Source organism: Pseudochaenichthys georgianus, unplaced genomic scaffold (genome assembly GCF_902827115.2).
Source record: "Pseudochaenichthys georgianus unplaced genomic scaffold, fPseGeo1.2 scaffold_455_arrow_ctg1, whole genome shotgun sequence".
NCBI classification, from domain to species: domain Eukaryota; kingdom Metazoa; phylum Chordata; class Actinopteri; order Perciformes; family Channichthyidae; genus Pseudochaenichthys; species Pseudochaenichthys georgianus.
Window position 1 is genome coordinate 207,366 of NW_027263020.1, and position 24,522 is coordinate 231,887.

Here is a 24,522-nt window from a genome sequence, read left to right on the forward strand (position 1 = left end):
AACAGAAATAAAATAAACAACCTGGGAATTATTGTTTATTAGCAAGTCATTCAAAACACCCTGGGGGAATAATGTGTATATCGTCCATCCACTGCTTCTGTGTGTGTGTGTGTGTGTGTGTGTGTGTGTGTGTGTGTGTGTGTGTGTGTGTTGTGTGTGTGTGTGTGTGTGTGTGTGTGTGTGTGTGTGTGTGTGTGTGTGTGTGTGTGTGTGTGTGTGTGTGTGTGTGTTGTATTCCTACATTTATGAGGACCAATGCCAGTTTTCAGACCCACGAAGTGAGGACATCTTCAAGTCATTTCTTTTAAATGCTTTTGAAGGTTTAAGACATGCAATAATCAGTGAAGTTGAAGTAAGGATTGGGTAAGAAACAATAAAATAAGATGTAACAGTTAATCCTTCTGTTACATTCTGTTAGCCCAATATGTCACCTCTACTCTTGGTCTTTTGCATAAAGTTTATAAAGCGTCACGATTTGAGATCCAAATCAGCCTTAAGAAGTTAAGAAGGCATGCATTAGCCTTTAGGCTTAAAACACCAATGCAACCGTGATAGAAAAATGCACGTTATACATGAAAACCTTTTGTAAACATTTCATAGTTTTTTCTTTCCCCATATTTCGCTGGAAAAAGCCAGATGTCTTTGAGTCAATCTTGAGTTTTCTTTATCTTTATCCCTACGCTCAGGAAAACAGTACTTGTAAACATTCTACAAAATAAAGTTGAATAAAGAGGAGGCAGGGTGAAAGTTTGAGGCACACTCACAAAACATAAGGAATGGATGTTGAGAATCACGTTGTCTGTCCTTGGATGAAACAGAGCCATCACTGACTACTCGACATGTTTAGAGATAAGGTGAGGAAGAGAAATGTCACCATGTTGGACACAAAAGGAAAACATTACAATATTACAACTTAACAAAAATGATGTTAAACTTCCATTACTCAGATATTAATCATTTACACGGCCTGGATTTTGTTTTTTTAAATGAGCATGTAAAGAAGGCTGCAAACCAGAGCCGTCTCTTTCTGCTTCTTCCACAAAGTGTCTTTACAACAGGCTGCTTATGCGGATTCTGCCCATCTTGAGAATTGATAACTACTTTCCAAATAAAGTCATTGCTGCGTTGCCAAGTAAAATGACTAAATTATGTGCAGCACATTTTATCGAGCTCAGATTATTTTTCACAGCTGGAGAAGCAGATTTATTGCCAGAAAGTGACAATAACACTAACGGAAAAAATGAATTCGGCATTTTACTGGAATAATTTTTTCTGCACACAGAATCCTCACAATATTCTTTTCGAACATTCACGAAAGAACTGTTCAATTAAATTAATTATATAAATGATGGGGTAGATATAAGTATTGTATTTCACTGATTATTTTAAACTGTATGCATGTCTTTAGACAAACACAGATTTGTCTAAAGTGGGTCTACACCGACCCACTGTGCACTTCGAAAAAGAGAGTTTATGGTATTAATTCATTTAAATATAATTAGAATTTCTTAATTGGGAGAGTTCTCAATTTTCTCCATAACTGATTCTCGTCAAATAACAATTATTAGGATGTTTTTGAAGTGTGAAATGAGGCTAAATCATTTTTGAAAGATTTAAATATATCTGGATTTAATGTACTTGTATTTCTCGAGAAAGCTGGGTCCACAATATGCAGAATAAATGGATAAATACATGCAGGGAACTTGAGAAGGCTGAAGTAAAAAAACTTGGTCTGAATATGATTTGATTTAGTTTTATGTCTATTTCAACTTGTGTCAACATCCATGCAGTTTCAGCACATTTTTGATTTGGATGTTAGGGGGAAAATAAACATTTCAAATACATTCATTTACTTTTTTAAAAACCTGGACATACATAAAAAACACATCAACAGTTCATCGTGCTGGTACTCAAAACACACACCAACCAATCACGTCATGCTTTAATAACTTCAAGTATCGTTTAAGTAAACCGTTGATCGTCCAAAACAACAGATAAAGCAGCTGCACACACCCTGTCTGCTGCAGCTCGAGGGGAAATCAGATCTGTTGTACCGTTAAATGAAGTTTGGGGAGTGTGAGGAGAAAAATCAATATCGATCAATATCACCGCTTGACAGCTTTTTCTCCACACGCGATTCAAGACGCCCGGTAGCTTTTTTCTGCGTGGACAGAGATAACGTTTAAAGAGAAAGAGATCAATCTTTCTGGTTTAGAGTTAAATACAGATATCTTAAGATTTAAGGGAAGATACAGAATGAAAACCTCAGTTATTGTTTCCCTGAATGTGTGTTAGGAGAAAGGCAGGGTAGTAGGCTTTTAAATGCCTGACATCTTTACTAAATGTAGCAACATCCGGCTCAACTGTCTTACAAGTTTTACATTAGAAACAGATTCAAACTGTCTTCCCACTGGACAGTCTGTTTCATGTAGAACGTCTTTAAACTTCACTTTGTATTAATTGTGGTGGAAATTTCAGGCTTTTTGGGCAAATGTAATCCAATTCTTAAGGTTTTCCTGAAAGTTTTGAAATAATAAACCTTAACTCTAACCCTTAATGCCATTGATTGGCTAACCCTGATATTCTTACCCTCATCCTAACCAATCCCACTACTCATGCCTACAACTCAACCAATCCAACCAAGGAAGGCAACAAGTATTAACCAATCAGAGGCAGCATAGGACGGGTCATCTTTAATAATAGTTAGTCATTTATGCTTCTGTTTTGTGAAGGGAAAGTGAGTACTTAAAGAACAAGGCAATTCGTTTTTCGTTCAAACACTTTTGGGACTGTTTGGGAGGGTTTCAATAGAAATGTACAGACGTTGCTTCTCTTAGTTCCTTCATTTCAAATTAGGTGGACGAAACATATCCATACCTACAGATGGCTTTATTTAACCTTATCTGATTTAAACCTGGCGCTACACACACTTTGCATATTTGATGGTCGTCTCAGTCCAATCCTTGCATCTTATTATCGATTTAAACCTTAGTTGTGTTTCTTCAAATTAGCGGCATTACTCTTTTGGTTCCGGCACACGCCAACACAGCAAGGACACATTTCTGATGTATAGATGTAACCTCCTTCTCTTCTTCTGTGATTCGTGTTTATTTACAGCTTTTTTTATTTTGCCTACCGCGTAAACTGTGTCGTAGTCATGACGTCGACACTCAAAGGGTTTATTCCACAATTAATCAATTTTGGAAAAACATTGTCTTCGCAGTTAATGATCTAATCTGTGTTGGTTTCTGTTGCTCTTCTTTTTATTTTAATTGAACAGAAACGTTCTAAATGTTTAACCCTGCTTCCAGTCTTTATGCTAAGCTAACGTGATAAGAAGAATGCACTGCTTCCGTGCCAGTGTGTATGTTTAGCAAATTGTTAGGACAGAAACAACAAATCTCAAATGCCTTTCTAACGTAAAAGCAGAACCTTACATTGAAACCCAACATGAAACCTTATTTCCCTGCATATGTGAAAGCAGCCACTAACGTATTAAAGCAGAATCAGGAATGTTAAACCAACTCTAAACAGGTGTGACAGAAGACCTGCAGGGCTACATCTCATCTTCAGACTCAAACACCCATAAGCATGTTTTCTGACCAGCGCATGCTTTTACAGCTGCAATCAAGCTTTGACATCACATCCTCCAATTGAGCAGAAACCAGATTTCCCCAGGTGTTTAAATAATAAATCATTAACTCTCAGGCGTCTGCTGCTGTTTGTTTGCTGTTCCCTGATTGGATGTTTTTGCACTTTTACTTCAAGACCTGCTTCTGTTTTTTGGATAGCAGGCTAATCCGAGGAGACGCAACCCATGCTACGCGGCGGTTAGCCTCGTCCCCGCCGAATGTATCTCTGACAGGCAGCTTCTCACAAAACTCTTCATCCACTTCTCTCCACCAGGAACTTCTGTTTTACTTCTCGTTATCAACACAACAAATGACTCTGTTTTGCCTGTTCTTTGCACTCAAAGCCTTGTGAGATGAAATAGAACTTTTAGCACAAAAAGCTCCTCGAGGTATCGCGGCAAACATGTTTCCAACGAGCATTTGTTCAGCGCTGCTAATGAAGTGCGTTCCCGGTGGAAATAGAGTCTCTTTTTCTCCCTTCTTGTGTTCTTTTTTCCTCTCATTCATAATTTCTAGAGTCTGTCCAGGTCTCTTTTCTGGCCCTACGGACTCTGCTGCTCCATGTTGTCGATTAAAGGTTCTTTCTTCATGAACTGCAGATGTCTGATGGACCTCCAAACCCCCAAATAGCTGTCACTGACCGACGGCCCGGGGTTCGGGGCAGCGTTCTCCTTGTGAAGATGCTCTCGTTGCATCTCTAGCATTTCTGTTTCCGTCATAACATGGGGATTTGCCTCTGTGTCTCCATTTCCTGTCCACACATCTCCGTTAGCCACACCGTCCTGAACTACCTCCGTCTTCCCGTGACCAATCAACACCCCATCGACCTCCGTTTGTCCCGGATTAGAACCAGGATCCCCGCTGAGAGCCGGGTTCTCTTGGTGAGGCTCGCCGGGAAGCGCTCCGTCTTTCCCAGCTTCCTCCAGATCTTCGTACAAACTCATCTTCTTCCTCTCAAAGTATTTGACCACGCAGTAAGTGATGGAGCCGACGGTGTTGACCACCACGCCGCCGATGAACAGGCGAGATGGCGCCACGTCGGTGAACGCCAGCATTCCCACCGTGATGGTGACGATGCTCTTGACAACGCCGACGAAGCTGGTGGTGACGGCGGAGTTGATGTACGTGCAGTGAAGCGTCGTGAAGTTCATGAGACAGCCGATGAAGACGCAGCAGAAGAAGATGACGGTGATGTGGGGGTCCTTCCAGCCCTCGTACGACCACATGTTGACGGTGTCCAGGGAGATGAGGGAGCACACCAGCAGCACCTGAAGGGACAAAGAGAGAGGGCAAAAGTACACACATCATTTACTCAAGTAGAAGTACAGATACTCGTGTTTAAAATACTCTGGTGAAAGTAGAAGTACTGACTAAACTTCTTTACTCAAGTCAAAGTAAAGAGGCTTTGAAGTGTACTTCAGTAAAAAGTACCCATAGCTAGCAGCTGTTTTAAAGAGTACCTGACCTCCCTTTATATTAATAGAACAATAATGTCATTGTTAGCTAATGAATGTTTCCATGGTGACCAACGGCAACATGACATCGTTTCCATTGGTCCCTCTTCTTTAGAGAAGACCAGGAAGTGATGGATACACAGATCGTGTTCCAACCAATAGGCACGCAGTGACTCTACAGAATAATGACCACGCACCAACACACATTCAGACTAAAGGAACCAGCTGTTTGGGAAATGAGAGAAGTAGAAAGTACAGGTATTTGAGTTCAACATGTAAGAAGTAGAAAGTACAGGTATTTGAGTTCAACATGTAAGAAGTAGAAAGTACAGGTATTTGAGTTCAACATGTAAGAAGTAGAAAGTACAGGTATTTGAGTTCAACATGAGAGAAGTAGAAAGTACAGGTATTTGAGTTCAACATGTAAGAAGTAGAAAGTACAGGTATTTGAGTTCAACATGAGAGAAGTAGAAAGTACAGGTATTTGAGTTCAACATGAGAGAAGTAGAAAGTACAGGTATTTGAGTTCAACATGTAAGAAGTAGAAAGTACAGGTATTTGAGTTCAACATGTAAGAAGTAGAAAGTACAGGTATTTGAGTTCAACATGAGAGAAGTAGAAAGTACAGGTATTTGAGTTCAACATGTAAGAAGTAGAAAGTACAGGTATTTGAGTTCAACATGAGAGAAGTAGAAAGTAAAGGTATTTGAGTTCAACATGTAAGAAGTAGAAAGTACAGGTATTTGAGTTCAACATGTAAGAAGTAGAAAGTACAGGTATTTGAGTTCAACATGAGAGAAGTAGAAAGTACAGGTATTTGAGTTCAACATGTAAGAAGTAGAAAGTACAGGTATTTGAGTTCAACATGAGAGAAGTAGAAAGTAAAGGTATTTGTGTTCAACATGAGAGAAGTAGAAAGTACAGGTATTTGAGTTCAACATGAGAGAAGTAGAAAGTACAGGTATTTGAGTTCAACATGTAAGAAGTAGAAAGTACAGGTATTTGAGTTCAACATGTAAGAAGTAGAAAGTACAGGTATTTGAGTTCAACATGTAAGAAGTAGAAAGTACAGGTATTTGAGTTCAACATGAGAGAAGTAGAAAGTACAGGTATTTGAGTTCAACATGTAAGAAGTAGAAAGTACAGGTATTTGAGTTCAACATGTAAGAAGTAGAAAGTACAGGTATTTGAGTTCAACATGTAAGAAGTAGAAAGTACAGGTATTTGAGTTCAACATGTAGAGAAGTAGAAAGTACAGGTATTTGAGTTCAACATGTAAGAAGTAGAAAGTACAGGTATTTGAGTTCAACATGTAAGAAGTAGAAAGTACAGGTATTTGAGTTCAACATGTAAGAAGTAGAAAGTACAGGTATTTGAGTTCAACATGAGAGAAGTAGAAAGTACAGGTATTTGAGTTCAACATGTAAGAAGTAGAAAGTACAGGTATTTGAGTTCAACATGAGAGAAGTAGAAAGTACAGGTATTTGAGTTCAACATGAGAGAAGTAGAAAGTACAGGTATTTGAGTTCAACATGTAAGAAGTAGAAAGTACAGGTATTTGAGTTCAACATGTAAGAAGTAGAAAGTACAGGTATTTGAGTTCAACATGAGAGAAGTAGAAAGTACAGGTATTTGAGTTCAACATGTAAGAAGTAGAAAGTACAGGTATTTGAGTTCAACATGAGAGAAGTAGAAAGTACAGGTATTTGAGTTCAACATGTAAGAAGTAGAAAGTACAGGTATTTGAGTTCAACATGTAAGAAGTAGAAAGTACAGGTATTTGAGTTCAACATGAGAGAAGTAGAAAGTACAGGTATTTGAGTTCAACATGTAAGAAGTAGAAAGTACAGGTATTTGAGTTCAACATGAGAGAAGTAGAAAGTAAAGGTATTTGTGTTCAACATGAGAGAAGTAGAAAGTACAGGTATTTGAGTTCAACATGTAAGAAGTAGAAAGTACAGGTATTTGAGTTCAACATGTAAGAAGTAGAAAGTACAGGTATTTGAGTTCAACATGTAAGAAGTAGAAAGTACAGGTATTTGAGTTCAACATGTAAGAAGTAGAAAGTACAGGTATTTGAGTTCAACATGTAAGAAGTAGAAAGTACAGGTATTTGAGTTCAACATGTAGAGAAGTAGAAAGTACAGGTATTTGAGTTCAACATGTAGAGAAGTAGAAAGTACAGGTATTTGAGTTCAACATGTAAGAAGTAGAAAGTACAGGTATTTGAGTTCAACATGTAAGAAGTAGAAAGTACAGGTATTTGAGTTCAACATGTAAGAAGTAGAAAGTACAGGTATTTGAGTTCAACATGTAGAGAAGTAGAAAGTACAGGTATTTGAGTTCAACATGTAAGAAGTAGAAAGTACAGGTATTTGAGTTCAACATGTAAGAAGTAGAAAGTACAGGTATTTGAGTTCAACATGTAAGAAGTAGAAAGTACAGGTATTTGAGTTCAACATGTAAGAAGTAGAAAGTACAGGTATTTGAGTTCAACATGTAAGAAGTAGAAAGTACAGGTATTTGAGTTCAACATGTAAGAAGTAGAAAGTACAGGTATTTGAGTTCAACATGTAGAGAAGTAGAAAGTACAGGTATTTGAGTTCAACATGTAAGAAGTAGAAAGTACAGGTATTTGAGTTCAACATGTAAGAAGTAGAAAGTACAGGTATTTGAGTTCAACATGTAAGAAGTAGAAAGTACAGGTATTTGAGTTCAACATGTAGAGAAGTAGAAAGTACAGGTATTTGAGTTCAACATGTAAGAAGTAGAAAGTACAGGTATTTGAGTTCAACATGTAAGAAGTAGAAAGTACAGGTATTTGAGTTCAACATGTAAGAAGTAGAAAGTACAGGTATTTGAGTTCAACATGTAGAAGTAGAAAGTACAGGTATTTGAGTTCAACATGTAAGAAGTAGAAAGTACAGGTATTTGAGTTCAACATGTAAGAAGTAGAAAGTACAGGTATTTGAGTTCAACATGTAAGAAGTAGAAAGTACAGGTATTTGAGTTCAACATGTAAGAAGTAGAAAGTACAGGTATTTGAGTTCAACATGTAAGAAGTAGAAAGTACAGGTATTTGAGTTCAACATGTAAGAAGTAGAAAGTACAGGTATTTGAGTTCAACATGTAAGAAGTAGAAAGTACAGGTATTTGATGTTCAACATGTAAGAAGTAGAAAGTACAGGTATTTGAGTTCAACATGTAAGAAGTAGAAAGTACAGGTATTTGAGTTCAACATGTAGAGAAGTAGAAAGTACAGGTATTTGAGTTCAACATGTAGAAGTAGAAAGTACAGGTATTTGAGTTCAACATGTAAGAAGTAGAAAGTACAGGTATTTGAGTTCAACATGTAAGAAGTAGAAAGTACAGGTATTTGAGTTCAACATGTGAGAAGTAGAAAGTACAGGTATTTGAGTTCAACATGTGAGAAGTAGAAAGTACAGGTATTTGAGTTCAACATGTAGAGAAGTAGAAAGTACAGGTATTTGAGTTCAACATGTAAGAAGTAGAAAGTACAGGTATTTGAGTTCAACATGTAAGAAGTAGAAAGTACAGGTATTTGTGTTCAACATGTAAGAAGTAGAAAGTACAGGTATTTGTGTTCAACATGTGAGAAGTAGAAAGTACAGGTATTTGTGTTCAACATGTAAGAAGTAGAAAGTACAGGTATTTGAGTTCAACATGTAAGAAGTAGAAAGTACAGGTATTTGGGTTCAACATGTAAGAAGTAGAAAGTACAGGTATTTGAGTTCAACATGTAAGAAGTAGAAAGTAAAAAAAGTGCAATGAAAAGGCTACAGGTAAAGGATCTCAGGATAGGCTGCTGTAAAGAGAAAGGTTTTAGGTCCTTACCGGCGAGGCCATGATGGCGATGGAGTACTGAGCCGTTAACGGACCGTACTCAGAGTCCAGACTCGTTTTCTGGATCACAACCAGGTACAAGGCGTGGATGATGACCGCCAGAACACCGGTGACGTAACCGAAGGGGTCGCCGGTGAGATCGCCCGCTCCTGGACAGGAAAACAGGAGGAGATTGGTAAAACAGTTTGTAAAGAACTGAACGTCCTCCTCCAACCTGAGAGTAGCATGCTAACAAAGGTATCAACTAGCTGTGAGCATGACAGGATGTGTGATGGAAGAGCATCAGGACTGCTTGAGGCAGATGATAGCTATGTGATCAACATGATGACTCAGCCTCTGTGGAGAGAGACATCAAGCATGCTCATTTCTGACGTGGAGCTAATCTGAAGTGAACATTGAATACTGCTTTCTGTTCCTCCATCTTGAGACTGTGTGCCTCCCTCTCTTGATAGGGTTAGGGTCACAGACACATGGATCCTGAGGTGAAGCTCGAGCTGGAGAACAGTGACGGCCCGTCCACACAGCAGCGTTAAAAAAATCTTGAAAACCTTGGAGGTGGGCGTGTCTGAAAGCTTGGGGATTTTTTGCGAGCAACGCGACCAACAAAGCAATAGCGATGTTAAAACGAAGTAAACTGGATATAAACTCCCCAAACAGGCGAAAACCTACCAGTTCCACCCCCTGTCTCTGCCCCCTCCCTGCATGCTGGTTCCTCCGGTTTGCATCCCGTTACGTTATCAGCGACTGGCCATAAAGAACCGGGTGATTTGCTACCCAATAACTAACTTCTCCTCCATGTTCAGGAATATGGAAAATGAACTGCGGTCTGGTTCTCCCTGCTTGCACGTGGTTTGATTGGCTAGCGCTTGTACTGTCAGATTTGCATAAACGGGATTTAATTGGCTGACGCTTCCACCTCAGCTTCAAAAGTTGAACATTGCTCAACTTTTGAATTCTGAAAATCCTGGAAATCTTCACTTCGCTTCCCCACAATGCAGTTTGGCGAAACGCGAGGCAAAGCGACGTCACCCCATTCAAAGTAGAAGCGTTGGCAGATGTTTTTAACGCTGCCGTGTGGACGGGCCGTGAGAGTTTTCCAACAGAAACATAAATCAGAATCAGGTTTATCACCAGGTAGTTTGACACGTACGAGGAGTTTGACTTGGTGTCGCGGTGCGTGCATAAAAGTAAAACGAAAATTAAAAACACAAAACTATAATAACATTAAAAAATAATAAAAAAGATAGTAAAATAAAAATATAGCAGTATTTACATTGAAATGGAATGGAATAATAATCCTTTGATGTAAATGTAATTTGGATCAGATCTGTGTTCATTAGAACATTGTGAATGTGATTATAATGTTGTAATTAAATCCAAGCATTGCTTTTTGAGGAACTGCAAATCTCCACAGAAATCAAAGGCAGTACAAATAAACATGTTCCGTCATGTTTCACGGGGATTCTGATGGAAATGCTGCGCAGAAACCAATCAGAATCATTTTAATGACTTCCAACACATCATACAGCGAGGGTGAGAACGATGTGATCAGCTTAAAATATTCTCAACAAATCCCATGAAAACACTCAAACAGAGAATCTCTAAGAAAGTATTGTGAGTTTATCAAAAGCTGAACATTTCTGAGGTGAAAAAAAGTGTTTGGAAAAATCCTGTAATTGTAATATTATGAGAATATATCTGAAAGACCTTGAGGGTGAACAAGTCTAATATGGAGGGAGCTCCAGCTCTCCTCGTGTCTCTCTGAGTCCTGACTCCATCAGAGCTCCAGCTCTCCTCGTGTCTCTCTGAGTCCTGACTCCATCAGAGCTCCAGCTCTCCTCGTGTCTCTGAGTCCTGACTCCATCAGAGCTCCAGCTCTCCTCGTGTCTCTGAGTCCTGACTCCATCAGAGCTCCAGCTCTCCTCGTGTCTCTCTGAGTCCTGACTCCATCAGAGCTCCAGCTCTCCTCGTGTCTCTGAGTCCTGACTCCATCAGAGCTCCAGCTCTCCTCGTGTCTCTGAGTCCTGACTCCATCAGAGCTCCAGCTCTCCTCGTGTCTCTGAGTCCTGACTCCATCAGAGCTCCAGCTCTCCTCGTGTCTCTTGAGTCCTGACTCCATCAGAGCTCCAGCTCTCCTCGTGTCTCTGAGTCCTGACTCCATCAGAGCTCCAGCTCTCCTCGTGTCTCTGAGTCCTGACTCCATCAGAGCTCCAGCTCTCCTCGTGTCTCTGAGTCCTGACTCCATCAGAGCTCCAGCTCTCCTCGTGTCTCTTGAGTCCTGACTCCATCAGAGCTCCAGCTCTCCTCGTGTCTCTGAGTCCTGACTCCATCAGAGCTCCAGCTCTCCTCGTGTCTCTGAGTCCTGACTCCATCAGAGCTCCAGCTCTCCTCGTGTCTCTGAGTCCTGACTCCATCAGAGCTCCAGCTCTCCTCGTGTCTCTGAGTCCTGACTCCATCAGAGCTCCAGCTCTCCTCGTGTCTCTGAGTCCTGACTCCATCAGAGCTCCAGCTCTCCTCGTGTCTCTTGAGTCCTGACTCCATCAGAGCTCCAGCTCTCCTCGTGTCTCTGAGTCCTGACTCCATCAGAGCTCCAGCTCTCCTCGTGTCTCTTGAGTCCTGACTCCATCAGAGCTCCAGCTCTCCTCGTGTCTCTGAGTCCTGACTCCATCAGAGCTCCAGCTCTCCTCGTGTCTCTGAGTCCTGACTCCATCAGAGCTCCAGCTCTCCTCGTGTCTCTGAGTCCTGACTCCATCAGAGCTCCAGCTCTCCTCGTGTCTCTTGAGTCCTGACTCCATCAGAGCTCCAGCTCTCCTCGTGTCTCTGAGTCCTGACTCCATCAGAGCTCCAGCTCTCCTCGTGTCTCTTGAGTCCTGACTCCATCAGAGCTCCAGCTCTCCTCGTGTCTCTTGAGTCCTGACTCCATCAGAGCTCCAGCTCTCCTCGTGTCTCTGAGTCCTGACTCCATCAGAGCTCCAGCTCTCCTCGTGTCTCTTGAGTCCTGACTCCATCAGAGCTCCAGCTCTCCTCGTGTCTCTCTGAGTCCTGACTCCATCAGAGCTCCAGCTCTCCTCGTGTCTCTGAGTCCTGACTCCATCAGAGCTCCAGCTCTCCTCGTGTCTCTGAGTCCTGACTCCATCAGAGCTCCAGCTCTCCTCGTGTCTCTGAGTCCTGACTCCATCAGAGCTCCAGCTCTCCTCGTGTCTCTGAGTCCTGACTCCATCAGAGCTCCAGCTCTCCTCGTGTCTCTCTGAGTCCTGACTCCATCAGAGCTCCAGCTCTCCTCGTGTCTCTTGAGTCCTGACTCCATCAGAGCTCCAGCTCTCCTCGTGTCTCTGAGTCCTGACTCCATCAGAGCTCCAGCTCTCCTCGTGTCTCTGAGTCCTGACTCCATCAGAGCTCCAGCTCTCCTCGTGTCTCTTGAGTCCTGACTCCATCAGAGCTCCAGCTCTCCTCGTGTCTCTGAGTCCTGACTCCATCAGAGCTCCAGCTCTCCTCGTGTCTCTGAGTCCTGACTCCATCAGAGCTCCAGCTCTCCTCGTGTCTCTGAGTCCTGACTCCATCAGAGCTCCAGCTCTCCTCGTGTCTCTGAGTCCTGACTCCATCAGAGCTCCAGCTCTCCTCGTGTCTCTGAGTCCTGACTCCATCAGAGCTCCAGCTCTCCTCGTGTCTCTGAGTCCTGACTCCATCAGAGCTCCCGCTCTCCTCGTGTCTCTGAGTCCTGACTCCATCAGAGCTCCAGCTCTCCTCGTGTCTCTGAGTCCTGACTCCATCAGAGCTCCAGCTCTCCTCGTGTCTCTCTGAGTCCTGACTCCATCAGAGCTCCAGCTCTCCTCGTGTCTCTGAGTCCTGACTCCATCAGAGCTCCAGCTCTCCTCGTGTCTCTGAGTCCTGACTCCATCAGAGCTCCAGCTCTCCTCGTGTCTCTGAGTCCTGACTCCATCAGAGCTCCAGCTCTCCTCGTGTCTCTGAGTCCTGACTCCATCAGAGCTCCAGCTCTCCTCGTGTCTCTGAGTCCTGACTCCATCAGAGCTCCAGCTCTCCTCGTGTCTCTGAGTCCTGACTCCATCAGAGCTCCAGCTCTCCTCGTGTCTCTGAGTCCTGACTCCATCAGAGCTCCAGCTCTCCTCGTGTCTCTGAGTCCTGACTCCATCAGAGCTCCAGCTCTCCTCGTGTCTCTGAGTCCTGACTCCATCAGAGCTCCAGCTCTCCTCGTGTCTCTCTGAGTCCTGACTCCATCAGAGCTCCAGCTCTCCTCGTGTCTCTTTGAGTCCTGACTCCATCAGAGCTCCAGCTCTCCTCGTGTCTTTGAGTCCTGACTCCATCAGAGCTCCAGCTCTCCTCGTGTCTCTGAGTCCTGACTCCATCAGAGCTCCAGCTCTCCTCGTGTCTCTTTGAGTCCTGACTCCATCAGAGCTCCAGCTCTCCTCGTGTCTCTGAGTCCTGACTCCATCAGAGCTCCAGCTCTCCTCGTGTCTCTGAGTCCTGACTCCATCAGAGCTCCAGCTCTCCTCGTGTCTCTGAGTCCTGACTCCATCAGAGCTCCAGCTCTCCTCGTGTCTCTGAGTCCTGACTCCATCAGAGCTCCAGCTCTCCTCGTGTCTCTTGAGTCCTGACTCCATCAGAGCTCCAGCTCTCCTCGTGTCTCTGAGTCCTGACTCCATCAGAGCTCCAGCTCTCCTCGTGTCTCTCTGAGTCCTGACTCCATCAGAGCTCCAGCTCTCCTCGTGTCTTTGAGTCCTGACTCCATCAGAGCTCCAGCTCTCCTCGTGTCTCTGAGTCCTGACTCCATCAGAGCTCCAGCTCTCCTCGTGTCTCTTGAGTCCTGACTCCATCAGAGCTCCAGCTCTCCTCGTGTCTCTGAGTCCTGACTCCATCAGAGCTCCAGCTCTCCTCGTGTCTCTCTGAGTCCTGACTCCATCAGAGCTCCAGCTCTCCTCGTGTCTCTGAGTCCTGACTCCATCAGAGCTCCAGCTCTCCTCGTGTCTCTGAGTCCTGACTCCATCAGAGCTCCAGCTCTCCTCGTGTCTCTGAGTCCTGACTCCATCAGAGCTCCAGCTCTCCTCGTGTCTCTGAGTCCTGACTCCATCAGAGCTCCAGCTCTCCTCGTGTCTCTGAGTCCTGACTCCATCAGAGCTCCAGCTCTCCTCGTGTCTCTGAGTCCTGACTCCATCAGAGCTCCAGCTCTCCTCGTGTCTCTTGAGTCCTGACTCCATCAGAGCTCCAGCTCTCCTCGTGTCTCTTGAGTCCTGACTCCATCAGAGCTCCAGCTCTCCTCGTGTCTCTTGAGTCCTGACTCCATCAGAGCTCCAGCTCTCCTCGTGTCTCTGAGTCCTGACTCCATCAGAGCTCCAGCTCTCCTCGTGTCTCTTGAGTCCTGACTCCATCAGAGCTCCAGCTCTCCTCGTGTCTCTGAGTCCTGACTCCATCAGAGCTCCAGCTCTCCTCGTGTCTCTGAGTCCTGACTCCATCAGAGCTCCAGCTCTCCTCGTGTCTCTCTGAGTCCTGACTCCATCAGAGCTCCAGCTCTCCTCGTGTCTCTGAGTCCTGACTCCATCAGAGCTCCAGCTCTCCTCGTGTCTCTGAGTCCTGACTCCATCAGAGCTCCAGCTCTCCTCGTGTCTCTTGAGTCCTGACTCCATCAGAGCTCCAGCTCTCCTCGTGTCTCTCTGAGTCCTGACTCCATCAGAGCTCCAGCTCTCCTCGTGTCTCTTGAGTCCTGACTCCATCAGAGCTCCAGCTCTCCTCGTGTCTCTGAGTCCTGACTCCATCAGAGCTCCAGCTCTCCTCGTGTCTCTGAGTCCTGACTCCATCAGAGCTCCAGCTCTCCTCGTGTCTCTTGAGTCCTGACTCCATCAGAGCTCCAGCTCTCCTCGTGTCTTTGAGTCCTGACTCCATCAGAGCTCCAGCTCTCCTCGTGTCTTTGAGTCCTGACTCCATCAGAGCTCCAGCTCTCCTCGTGTCTCTGAGTCCTGACTCCATCAGAGCTCCAGCTCTCCTCGTGTCTCTTGAGTCCTGACTCCATCAGAGCTCCAGCTCTCCTCGTGTCTCTCTGAGTCCTGACTCCATCAGAGCTCCAGCTCTCCTCGTGTCTCTTTGAGTCCTGACTCCATCAGAGCTCCAGCTCTCCTCGTGTCTCTTGAGTCCTGACTCCATCAGAGCTCCAGCTCTCCTCGTGTCTCTGAGTCCTGACTCCATCAGAGCTCCAGCTCTCCTCGTGTCTCTGAGTCCTGACTCCATCAGAGCTCCAGCTCTCCTCGTGTCTCTTGAGTCCTGACTCCATCAGAGCTCCAGCTCTCCTCGTGTCTCTGAGTCCTGACTCCATCAGAGCTCCAGCTCTCCTCGTGTCTCTTGAGTCCTGACTCCATCAGAGCTCCAGCTCTCCTCGTGTCTCTTGAGTCCTGTGTCCATCAGAGCTCCAGCTCTCCTCGTGTCTCTCTGAGTCCTGACTCCATCAGAGCTCCAGCTCTCCTCGTGTCTCTCTGAGTCCTGACTCCATCAGAGCTCCAGCTCTCCTCGTGTCTCTCTGAGTCCTGACTCCATCAGAGCTCCAGCTCTCCTCGTGTCTCTTGAGTCCTGACTCCATCAGAGCTCCAGCTCTCCTCGTGTCTTTGAGTCCTGACTCCATCAGAGCTCCAGCTCTCCTCGTGTCTCTTTGAGTCCTGACTCCATCAGAGCTCCAGCTCTCCTCGTGTCTCTGAGTCCTGACTCCATCAGAGCTCCAGCTCTCCTCGTGTCTCTGAGTCCTGACTCCATCAGAGCTCCAGCTCTCCTCGTGTCTCTGAGTCCTGACTCCATCAGAGCTCCAGCTCTCCTCGTGTCTCTCTGAGTCCTGACTCCATCAGAGCTCCAGCTCTCCTCGTCCTCTGAGTCCTGACTCCATCAGAGCTCCAGCTCTCCTCGTGTCTCTGAGTCCTGACTCCATCAGAGCTCCAGCTCTCCTCGTGTCTCTTTGAGTCCTGACTCCATCAGAGCTCCAGCTCTCCTCGTGTCTCTGAGTCCTGACTCCATCAGAGCTGCAGCTCTCCTCGTGTCTCTTTGAGTCCTGACTCCATCAGAGCTCCAGCTCTCCTCGTGTCTCTCTGAGTCCTGACTCCATCAGAGCTCCAGCTCTCCTCGTGTCTCTCTGAGTCCTGACTCCATCAGAGCTCCAGCTCTCCTCGTGTCTCTTTGAGTCCTGACTCCATCAGAGCTCCAGCTCTCCTCGTGTCTCTGAGTCCTGACTCCATCAGAGCTCCAGCTCTCCTCGTGTCTCTTGAGTCCTGACTCCATCAGAGCTCCAGCTCTCCTCGTGTCTCTGAGTCCTGACTCCATCAGAGCTCCAGCTCTCCTCGTGTCTCTTGAGTCCTGACTCCATCAGAGCTCCAGCTCTCCTCGTGTCTCTCTGAGTCCTGACTCCATCAGAGCTCCAGCTCTCCTCGTGCTCTCTGAGTCCTGACTCCATCAGAGCTCCAGCTCTCCTCGTGTCTCTCTGAGTCCTGACTCCATCAGAGCTCCAGCTCTCCTCGTGTCTCTTGAGTCCTGACTCCATCAGAGCTCCAGCTCTCCTCGTGTCTCTGAGTCCTGACTCCATCAGAGCTCCAGCTCTCCTCGTGTCTTCTGAGTCCTGACTCCATCAGAGCTCCAGCTCTCCTCGTCTCTCTGAGTCCTGACTCCATCAGAGCTCCAGCTCTCCTCGTGTCTCTCTGAGTCCTGACTCCATCAGAGCTCCAGCTCTCCTCGTGTCTCTGAGTCCTGACTCCATCAGAGCTCCAGCTCTCCTCGTGTCTCTCTGAGTCCTGACTCCATCAGAGCTCCAGCTCTCCTCGTGTCTCTGAGTCCTGACTCCATCAGAGCTCCAGCTCTCCTCGTGTCTCTGAGTCCTGACTCCATCAGAGCTCCAGCTCTCCTCGTGTCTCTCTGAGTCCTGACTCCATCAGAGCTCCAGCTCTCCTCGTGTCTCTGAGTCCTGACTCCATCAGAGCTCCAGCTCTCCTCGTGTCTCTGAGTCCTGACTCCATCAGAGCTCCAGCTCTCCTCGTGTCTCTGAGTCCTGACTCCATCAGAGCTCCAGCTCTCCTCGTGTCTCTGAGTCCTGACTCCATCAGAGCTCCAGCTCTCCTCGTGTCTCTGAGTCCTGACTCCATCAGAGCTCCAGCTCTCCTCGTGCCTCTGAGTCCTGACTCCATCAGAGCTCCAGCTCTCCTCGTGTCTCTGAGTCCTGACTCCATCAGAGCTCCAGCTCTCCTCGTGTCTCTGAGTCCTGACTCCATCAGAGCTCCAGCTCTCCTCGTGTCTCTTTGAGTCCTGACTCCATCAGAGCTCCAGCTCTCCTCGTGTCTCTCTGAGTCCTGACTCCATCAGAGCTCCAGCTCTCCTCGTGTCTTTGAGTCCTGACTCCATCAGAGCTCCAGCTCTCCTCGTGTCTCTGAGTCCTGACTCCATCAGAGCTCCAGCTCTCCTCGTGTCTCTCTGAGTCCTGACTCCATCAGAGCTCCAGCTCTCCTCGTGTCTCTGAGTCCTGACTCCATCAGAGCTCCAGCTCTCCTCGTGTCTCTGAGTCCTGACTCCATCAGAGCTCCAGCTCTCCTCGTGTCTCTGAGTCCTGACTCCATCAGAGCTCCAGCTCTCCTCGTGTCTCTGAGTCCTGACTCCATCAGAGCTCCAGCTCTCCTCGTGTCTCTGAGTCCTGACTCCATCAGAGCTCCAGCTCTCCTCGTGTCTCTCTGAGTCCTGACTCCATCAGAGCTCCAGCTCTCCTCGTGTCTCTGAGTCCTGACTCCATCAGAGCTCCAGCTCTCCTCGTGTCTCTGAGTCCTGACTCCATCAGAGCTCCAGCTCTCCTCGTGTCTCTCTGAGTCCTGACTCCATCAGAGCTCCAGCTCTCCTCGTCTCTCTGAGTCCTGACTCCATCAGAGCTCCAGCTCTCCTCGTCTCTCTGAGTCCTGACTCCATCAGAGCTCCAGCTCTCCTCGTGTCTCTGAGTCCTGACTCCATCAGAGCTCCAGCTCTCCTCGTGTCTCTGAGTCCTGACTCCATCAGAGCTCCAGCTCTCCTCGTGTCTCTGAGTCCTGACTCCATCAGAGCTCCAGCTCTCCTCGTGTCTCTGAGTCCTGACTCCATCAGAGCTCCAGCTCTCCTCGTGTCTTTGAGTCCTGACTCCATCAGAGCTCCAGCTCTCCTCGTGTCTCTGAGTCCTGACTCCATCAGAGCTCCAGCTCTCCTCGTGTCTCTGAGTCCTGACTCCATCAGAGCTCCAGCTCTCCTCGTGTCTCTGAGTCCTGACTCCATCAGAGCTCCAGCTCTCCTCGTGTCTCTGAGTCCTGACTCCATCAGAGCTCCAGCTCTCCTCGTCTCTCTGAGTCCTGACTCCATCAGAGCTCCAGCTCTCCTCGTGTCTCTGAGTCCTGACTCCATCAGAGCTCCAGCTCTCCTCGTCTCTCTGAGTCCTGACTCCATCAGAGCTCCAGCTCTCCTCGTGTCTCTGAGTCCTGACTCCATCAGAGCTCCAGCTCTCCTCGTGTCTCTCTGAGTCCTGACTCCATCAGAGCTCCAGCTCTCCTCGTGTCTCTGAGTCCTGACTCCATCAGAGCTCCAGCTCTCCTCGTGTCTCTGAGTCCTGACTCCATCAGAGCTCCAGCTCTCCTCGTGTCTCTGAGTCCTGACTCCATCAGAGCTCCAGCTCTCCTCGTGTCTTTGAGTCCTGACTCCATCAGAGCTCCAGCTCTCCTCGTGTCTCTGAGTCCTGACTCCATCAGAGCTCCAGCTCTCCTCGTGTCTCTGAGTCCTGACTCCATCAGAGCTCCAGCTCTCCTCGTGTCTCTGAGTCCTGACTCCATCAGAGCTCCAGCTCTCCTCGTGTCTCTGAGTCCTGAGTCCTATTGCTTCAGAAGTTTCCCTCACAGATATATGTTAAGAAACACCTGGTAGATATAGAGGACGAGGCTTCCCAGCACCTCCTCGTGGACTACAGAGCCCAGGAGGTGTGGTCGCTCCTACGGGGCATCGGGTTAGACTTCAAAGTAGAATATGTCTCAATCATGTATTGTATTCTGGATGAGGGGATGGACAATGAACACAGGGACCTTTTGCAGCTGGTAATGTATCACATGTGAACATCTGGAAACAAGGTGCAAAACGGCACTAAATCAGACGATCATAGACAGCGGCAACAAATACTGACTGAACTAAGGAGAAGAAGAGCCTGGACAAACCCAGACTCACCGGGGGGCGTTTTGAGTCTGTGACCGAGCCGAGTCTCACTGGAATATAAACGTGCTCTCTTTATGTTATTTATATATTTATTCATTGTGTTTTATGTGTATTATTAATGTAACTTGTGTATATCATGTACTGCCCAAATAATATAAAGTAAAGTTTTCAACAAAAAAAAGAAGTAAATATAGAGGCTATAAATTGAGACGAATGTATTATTTGTGTTTTTAATTTTAGCTTAAGAAGTAAAATTGATTTGGTTGTAGAGTTGGTTGCAGATAATAAGAATTCTAGTATTTGGAAGTAAACAACAACAACAACAACAACAGCTAAAGTCACACACTCCTCTCTATAAATAAAGTCATGCTACTTCTACAGAAATCTTTGCATGAGGAATTTTAAAGCCATGACCTCACTAAGAAACACTTTTTTCCTCGCTTTCTGAAAACAACATTTACATACGATCCACTTTTTCAGGCCCTCTTTCCAGGACATGACAAAACGTCCTCCCCCCTTCAAGACTGCAGTCTCCGAAGCCTGATAAGGATGTGTGTGTACAAACCACAAACACTGACTGATATGTGCTGGGTCCAGGCTCAAGGGCGTGTGGCACTCTCAACTCTTTCCAGGACATGCCGGGCCCTGCCTGCCTGGAGCTTTGCCGATATCTGTGTTGATAGGTAATAGATTAAGAGCGGTGAATCATCGTAGATACAGTTTATCTAATGTAGCAGTGATTCCATGTCAGCCACAGCTTGTTACTACCCTGACTGATAGTGTGTTCAACAAACTTAAACTAGCTTTATTAAATGTCAGGTCTTTGGCAGGAAAAACATTTTTAATCAATGATTTTATCACTGAGCACAATCTGGATTTTATGTTTTTAACAGAAACTTGGATTGAACAAAATAACAGTGCAGCTGTTCTTATCGAATCAACCCCTCCCAACTTTAGTTTTATGAGTCAGGAAAGAATGCATAAGAGAGGGGGTGGAGTTGCTATTCTGTTCAATGAGTCCCTTCAATGCAGGAAGACATCGTATGGGAACTTTGCTTCTTTTGAATATGTGGCCCTTCAGCTGGAATGCTCCTCTCGAGCTCTGTTCCTAAATATCTATAGGCCACCCAAATACTGTGCAAGCTTTGTGATGACTTTACTGAACTGCTGTCTATAGTGTGTATTGACTTTGACCGTCTAGTCATTGTTGGTGATTTTAACATCCATGTTGACAACCCCCAGGACAGAGGGGCTAAAGAACTGTTCTGTGTTCTTGATAGCTATGGACTGACTCAGCCAACACATCCTCACTCCCAGGTCGGCCTATGTTGACGTTATGTCAAGTCCCCTGTGTCGGCTTTTTCCAACGCAAGGGGGGGGGGCCTTAGAGTCCATTTTCAGCTTTCCGGGATGTCCATATGCTTCTATGGACGCTCATGGAAGCACGGCATTCGTTTGTGTCGGCTGCCCTTAAAGGCAATGTGAGCGTCCATTCCCATTGGATAACGGAGAATTGTACACCCGGAAGTAAGTATTCCCTTACTGTGGATTGATGTCCCAGTGATATCTGCACTACTCATTGACTAACACCAGAGTATCCTTGTTAATTACACAACATTGATTGGTTTAAATTGTGTGCAATGCTTTTGTATTTTTCCCCTTCGATTCGGAGAAACAAATATTTTTTCTGAGTAAAGGATGGCAGAAGACACTACACTACCCAGAATCCCGAGCTATTGTTTAGACTACACCATGTGCTCTGTTTGACAAACCCCGTGATAGTCCTCAAGCTCTGTGATTGGAGAGTGTGCTCCGAGGGTTACCGATTCTCGAACAGCACTTGAAATGGGATGGAACCACGGCAGACTGTCCAAAACTGGATTTGAACGGGTCCACCGCGTCCCCCCCTCCCCCACCCCGTCCCCAGAACTACACATGCTGGCTATTCTGTTTCGCAACATGTTCTCTATCTATGGCACGTCTCTAGCAGCGTTCAGTTATTATGCTCCAAACATCTGGAACCAACTCCCAGAAACCTGCAGGTCCACTGCAACTCTGACTACTTTCAAATCCAGGCTGAAGACTTTTCTTTTTGTCGCTGCTTTTAATTGAACTATTCATATCTTAAACTGCACTGTAACTTTTATCCATGTACTTTTTCTTTTAATGTTTCTTTTATTAGCTTTTCTTTTTAATGACTGATTTTAAATGCCATTTTCTTAATGTCTTTCATTTTTTGTAAAGCACTTTGAATTGCCTTGTGTTGAAAAGTGCTATATAAATAAACTTGCCTTGCCTTACAAATGCAAAATGAGATGAACTCCTGAACGAATCCACGAAAGATGGATTAATATGAAATGATCCACAAACCCAGAACGAGGAATCAGTCCATTAGGTTGGTATTCTGCACATGTCACACTCCATGTCTTTGCATTGATTCAGGAAATGAGTTATCCGTGTGTTTTTGTTTATTACTCCGGGATCATTAGCAGTAATGGAACGGAGATGAAATGATGTTTAGAGGACAGGAAGTGAGAGGTTGAACAGCTGCTGGAGGACCTGAACTAAGAAGAATGGGACTTTAGGGAATGATAAATGTGTTCGGCGTGCTATGATGTGTTTACGGTTGTTTTAAACATTGGGCTGTGAACATTATCTGAAGTGTGGTCCTGTTCTTTATCGTCGTTCTTCATTTATCTTGTGTTTGTCTTGTTGTTTTTGTCTAATGAGAATTATCAACTTTTGAATGCTGTTTCATTTCATTTCATTTTTGAGATGTTTAAATGTTAGAATTGTTCATTTCTCTCACGATCTGTCTGTGTTGTGTTTTGTCTTGATCTGTCTCTGGTTTCCTGTTTTATTTTGAAAAGTCTTTGCCTCCCGTCTTGCCTGTTGCTTCCTGTCTGTGTTCCCTCCTGCCTGATTACCTGATTGTGTTCACCTGGTGCCCCTGTGTCTCCTCTTGCCTGATTACCTGATTGTGTTCACCTGGTGCCCCTGTGTTCCCTCCTGCCTGATTACCTGATTGTGTTCACCTGGTGCCCCTGTGTCTCCTCCTGCCTGTTTACCTGATTGTGTTCACCTGGTGCCCCTGTGTCTCCTCCTGCCTGTTTACCTGATTGTGTTCACCTGGTGCCCCTGTGTCTCCTCCTGCCTGATTACCTGATTGTGTTCACCTGGTGCCCCTGTGTTCCCTCCTGCCTGATTACCTGATTGTGTTCACCTGGTGCCCCTGTGTCTCCTCCTGCCTGTTTACCTGATTGTGTTCACCTGGTGCCCCTGTGTCTCCTCCTGCCTGATTACCTGATTGTGTTCACCTGGTGCCCCTGTGTCTCCTCCTGCCTGTTTACCTGATTGTGTTCACCTGGTGCCCCTGTGTCTCCTCCTGCCTGATTACCTGATTGTGTTCACCTGGTGCCCCTGTGTCTCCTCCTGCCTGATTACCTGATTGTGTTCACCTGGTGCCCCTGTGTCTCCTCCTGCCTGATTACCTGATTGTGTTCTGTGTCTCCTCCTGCCTGATTTCCTGATTGTGTTCACCTGGTGCCCCTGTGTTCCCTCCTGCCTCCTCACCTGTGTCTTGTTTGTGTGATTAGTCTTGTGTGTATTTAGGTTCTGGTTTTTCTGTCTGTCTTTCTTCTTCTTTTCGTGTAACGTCCAACTCGGTGTCTTGTCGCCATGCCCGCATCTCTGACCCTAGGTGGAAGAGGCTGGCTTCCGAGGGTGGTCTATATAAAGGGCAGGTGGTTATTACATGTCGGGCAGTCTGTTCAGGGTCACCGCACTCGCACGCAGCGCTGTCGGCCAGGCGCCACTTCTTCATTGAACATTGATGCTCATCGATGTCTGTCTTTGTGACATCCTTGTTGTTGTTGACTGTGTTCACGCGGGAGAGCTCTGTCTGATTACTTAGCCTTGAATAAAGGTATTTTCCCTGTGAAACCTGCATTTGGGTCCGGCCTGCTTCGCTGTACCCTGACAGGAAAATAAAACAGGAAACCAAAGACAGATCAAGACACATTTCTACTTTTTCCATTTCTACTTATGTGAATTGCCTTGTTCTTTATGCTTAACCCACATAGGACATTTCTGTGTTTTGCCTCTTGTGATTTCTTTACTGGATAATCAAGTTGTAACATCCCAGAAATCAGCACGACCTCAGCTAATGATGTACTGTGTGTGTCCGATTGACTCTTACACTCTTTACGTCACAAACAAAGATGGTGGATGGGAATAGATAAAACAGAAAACGATGAGCAATGCGCCAGAATCAAGGTGAGACTATCCGCATCTTTTGAACACAACGTGATGGGATCGCATGCTGCCCCGTGGGTCTCAGAGCGTTAACACACGTTTTCACAATTTGGCATTAACAAAGTGCATCTTATCCTGTTTCCAACATTTAACTTGATTTTTGGATTTTACTTTTCGGTGAGATGGGAATGCGTCCGTCCTCGATCTGCAGCATTAGGCTCATTGTATGTGTTGTTGTTGTCTTGTGTACAGTTGACTTCTCCTGCATTCGCTGCCCATTGGTCGTATGAAGGAAATGATCTGCTGTATCTAATTGTTTTTAAATGTAGATTGTTTTATGTCTTCTTTGTATTGGGGGGCGATGGTGGCGAAGTCCATAGGGACTTGGCAACTGGAAGGTCACCAGTTCAAGTCCCGGCAAAAACACCAAGTGCTACCGAGGTGTCCCTGAGCAAGGCACCGCTCCCCACACTGCTCCCCGGGCGCCGTTCAAAATGGCCACCCACTGCTCCGAACACTGGGGTCAAATGCAGAGAAACAATTTCCCCACGGGGTTAATAAAGTAAATCAAAATGATGTTGGATTGTTGGAGGAGCCAGGGACTTGTGACTATGACAATAAAGCCTTTGAAGGTTTAAATCAGGGGTGTCCAGACTACGAATCTTGAATCGGCCATCAGAAAATTCAAGAAGTAACATGGAGTCCGGTCCAAAGATGAAACTCCTTCTTGTACTTCTTAAATATAGAAGCCAACTTTTCAAACAAATTCGGTCAATTCAAGTTGAAAACATTTTCTATCAAATCTAAGTTGATAAGAAAAAAGCCCAATAACTCATTTTCATAAAATGAAATAGACCCTTCCTTTCTCCTCTTGTTATCAGCAGCCTGGAGCTTCTGTTTTAGGAGTGAGCTGCGGACAAAGTAAACCAAACCCTCTGAGAGCTTTTCTTAAAGCATATTCAAGTGTTAAGCATCCTTACCTACATTTGATTAATTGTGCTAGCTAATGAGGCGATACACCTCTAGTGAGCGGCGCAGCCCAACAGGGGGTTACGTATTGTAACCCTAGTGATATAAGCACAGGCTCCGCCCTCTACTGTGGGCCTGCGTGCGCATTCAGGCAGGCTCGC

At 45.8% G+C, this 24,522-nt stretch overlaps 1 protein-coding gene across 1 annotated transcript in view; it reads right to left on the reverse strand.

Moving 5' to 3' along the window:
• Window positions 1-235: 235 nt before the first annotated feature.
• The window catches only part of slc35d3 (solute carrier family 35 member D3), a gene marked incomplete at its 5' end in the record, with an annotated part of 24,708 nt that continues 421 nt past the window's right edge, over window positions 236-24,522 (reverse strand). The window contains 2 exons of the mRNA XM_034078649.2: window positions 236-4,900; window positions 8,942-9,099. Coding sequence (XP_033934540.1) covers window positions 4,175-4,900; window positions 8,942-9,099 — 884 coding nt within the window. The remainder of the gene's footprint in view (window positions 4,901-8,941; window positions 9,100-24,522) is intronic.